The sequence below is a fragment of the Buceros rhinoceros genome, unplaced genomic scaffold (assembly GCF_000710305.1).
Source record: "Buceros rhinoceros silvestris isolate BGI_N320 unplaced genomic scaffold, ASM71030v1 scaffold13749, whole genome shotgun sequence".
In the NCBI taxonomy this organism is placed as follows: Eukaryota; Metazoa; Chordata; class Aves; order Bucerotiformes; family Bucerotidae; genus Buceros; species Buceros rhinoceros.
Genome location: NW_010433388.1, coordinates 62,256 through 64,786, shown reverse-complemented (window position 1 = coordinate 64,786; position 2,531 = coordinate 62,256). Strand labels below are relative to the sequence as shown.

The 2,531-nt window shown below is 40.0% G+C and overlaps 2 protein-coding genes across 2 annotated transcripts in view; one reads left to right on the top strand and one right to left on the bottom strand.

The window, feature by feature from the left end:
• Positions 1 to 370: 370 nt before the first annotated feature.
• Positions 371 to 783, top strand: ARL1 (ADP-ribosylation factor-like 1; the record flags this gene model as incomplete). Its single annotated transcript, XM_010144092.1, has 2 exons — positions 371 to 549; positions 753 to 783. Coding segments are annotated over 2 exons (210 nt in total), but the record flags the coding sequence as incomplete, so codon positions are not given.
• A 1,175-nt stretch (positions 784 to 1,958) lies between these two features.
• The window catches only part of UTP20 (UTP20, small subunit (SSU) processome component, homolog (yeast)), a gene marked incomplete at its 5' end in the record, with an annotated part of 62,325 nt that continues 61,752 nt past the window's right edge, over positions 1,959 to 2,531 (bottom strand). The window contains one exon of the mRNA XM_010144091.1: positions 1,959 to 2,371. Within this exon, the coding sequence (XP_010142393.1) occupies positions 2,216 to 2,371 (156 nt within the window). The remainder of the gene's footprint in view (positions 2,372 to 2,531) is intronic.

Sequence of the window (2,531 nt, the reverse complement as noted above, 5' to 3'; positions counted from 1 at the left end):
CCTTCCAACTCAAACCATTCTATGATTCTGTAAGAAGATGAGTTGAGCAAAACTTTTCCCCCCAGAACTCTCGCAGGCTCTTTTATATGCCTTGTTAAAATCCAACTACCAGCTTTTTTCATTATCTAACAACAGGCATAACTGGTCACATTTTGAAATTGCTTCTGTCTGGTATCATACTGGACTTGAAAGTAAATACCATTCTTTTACTGAAGATTTTTTCTAAAGAACAAAACTCATCAAACCAAAAATCATTATGAGAGTGGTTGAAGTTTCTCTTCATTCTATGGGTTTTCTCTTTTTAAAGAAATTCAGTAGAAGTCTCTCTCTGTAACAACTTGTATGAGCCCTTTTTTTTTTTTTTTTTTAGGAAGAGGAGTTGAAGAAAGCCATTTTGGTGGTGTTTGCAAATAAGCAGGACATGGAACAGGCCATGACTCCCACAGAAATGGCAAATGCACTTGGCTTACCGGCTTTGAAGGACCGAAAATGGCAGATATTCAAAACCTCCGCAACTAAAGGCACAGGGCTTGACGAAGCAATGGAATGGTGAGTAACGGTCTGATTGTGCAACCTTCTTCAGAAAAATAGCTTTCACCATAATTTTTTTTTTTTAAGACTGTATCTGTGGAAAGCCTGTCTGACATAAAAGACTGGAGTCCACATTAGAAGAAAGAGGAGCTTTCTGCTGAAAGTATTTCAGCATAACTGAAATGACTTTTCAGCAAACAGATTTAACCTTTTTTTTGTAGGTTGGTGGAGGCCTTGAAGAGCAGGCAGTGACGAGAAGCTTCCGCTATATCCAACATCCCTCTTTCTGCAGTCAACTACTTTCAGGCCAGACATACTTGTAAATAGGACAGATTTGAGTTTGACTCCTGAAATGTGGATGCCGCTCTTGAACTGTAAAACTGAACCAAGTGAATGTCTGTGTAATTATGATACTCCTTTTCTTTCTTTCTGTTTAAAGGATGTACTTAGGTTAATTTGTGTGAAAGTCTTACTGGCTGGGAAAGTTTTTTCTGCCACACTCTCACCCCTCCCCCTTGGTGGTTTTAAGTTTGAGTGGTTACAATAGTTGTGGAAGTGAAACACTAATAAAATCTGGAACTGTCAGCTGTACTCACAGGTGTGGTGCTTGCTTGAGGCTGCTGGCTTAACACAAACAAGCCTAGCTGCTGCCAGTTCTAAACAGCCACAGAGTAGAACATTTAAAGATGTTTCCTTAAGCTGCTGTTGTCTGTAGCAGGGACCCTTCTGCGGACGGAGCCCGAGTCACAGATCGTATACCAATATGGTTAGAAATCGTGCTCGTTTATTGTTTACAATACATCTCAATTTATAGACTCTTGTCCACTCGACTAGCTACATGGTGATTGGACAGCGTCTCTGTCACACAGACAGCACACATCTCTTAAGGCACTGTGGTTGGATAGAAGGGGTTAGTCCACACACAGCTACTGTTTTGGTTAGAGTTAAGAAAACAAGACCAGTTAGAGATGATTTCCCACACGATAGTGTTGCAGCTGGGTTTCGGCTGCTAAGTTTCCCAGAGAGAGCAGCATATTTTCCACAGTTCTAATTTCTGCTAGAAAGATACACCAACAGTTGTCATACTTGACAATCCTTTAGTGCAGATAATACCGTTACAGTGAAGTATAGCAACAGGAAGAGAGAGCGTGCCTCCAGCTGTTAACATAGTGTTGGTGTTCTCAAAGGAAAATATGCGTCTTCAGTAGCCACCTACCACCCTGATGTGCCAGGGCTCTAATCTGAGTTTAACTTGCACCTTTATGAGCTGTTGTTCCTATGGTCTCAGCTTAGCCAGAAATGACAGTTAAGTTGCTCAGTACAGCTGCCGAAACTCAAAAAGACAAATCAAAGTCAGGATGCAGATTGTTTTCCGTCCAGGAACAAGGATGTTCACAGGCATGAATGCAGTTGTCATGGAACCTATCTTTTAAAAATGAAGTAAAATTTAATATAAAAAATTCATGGTGGTTTTCCATTCAACTGTACATGCTCTGGTAAATACAAAGGTTTGGAAATAAATTGAACAGCTTTTATTTACGATCCTTGATAAAAAAGAGGCCATGAAAAAAAATACTAATAAATACTGTTAAAATAGGTAAATATATTTTTTTTTAAACAGTAATTAGTTCTTTAGCTTGAAATTACTTTTTATAAATTAACCCTCCAGGAAGGAAAAGCCTTTTCATTCCACCATTGCTAAATGTTTCAGTGCATGACTTCGAGGTCTCTTGGCCTTGTAGGTAGGGTGCAGGGATTCTCTTTTTCTCTTCCTGGTTTCTGCTTTATTCTGATGTCTCTTCAGCTTCCTCCTTGCAGCAATGTCGGGGTTTGCTACAGTCTGGTGAAAAACAACACATTTGCTTGTTTAGTTACAACCAACAGCTGTTCCTGTAAACATCATGTACTTCCTAAGAAACTGGTGACTGATGAGACAATGCACAGGTTTTCTTGGGCTCCTCAAAGCTGAGGGTGTTCTGGCTGCTCTGCCCAGGTTTACC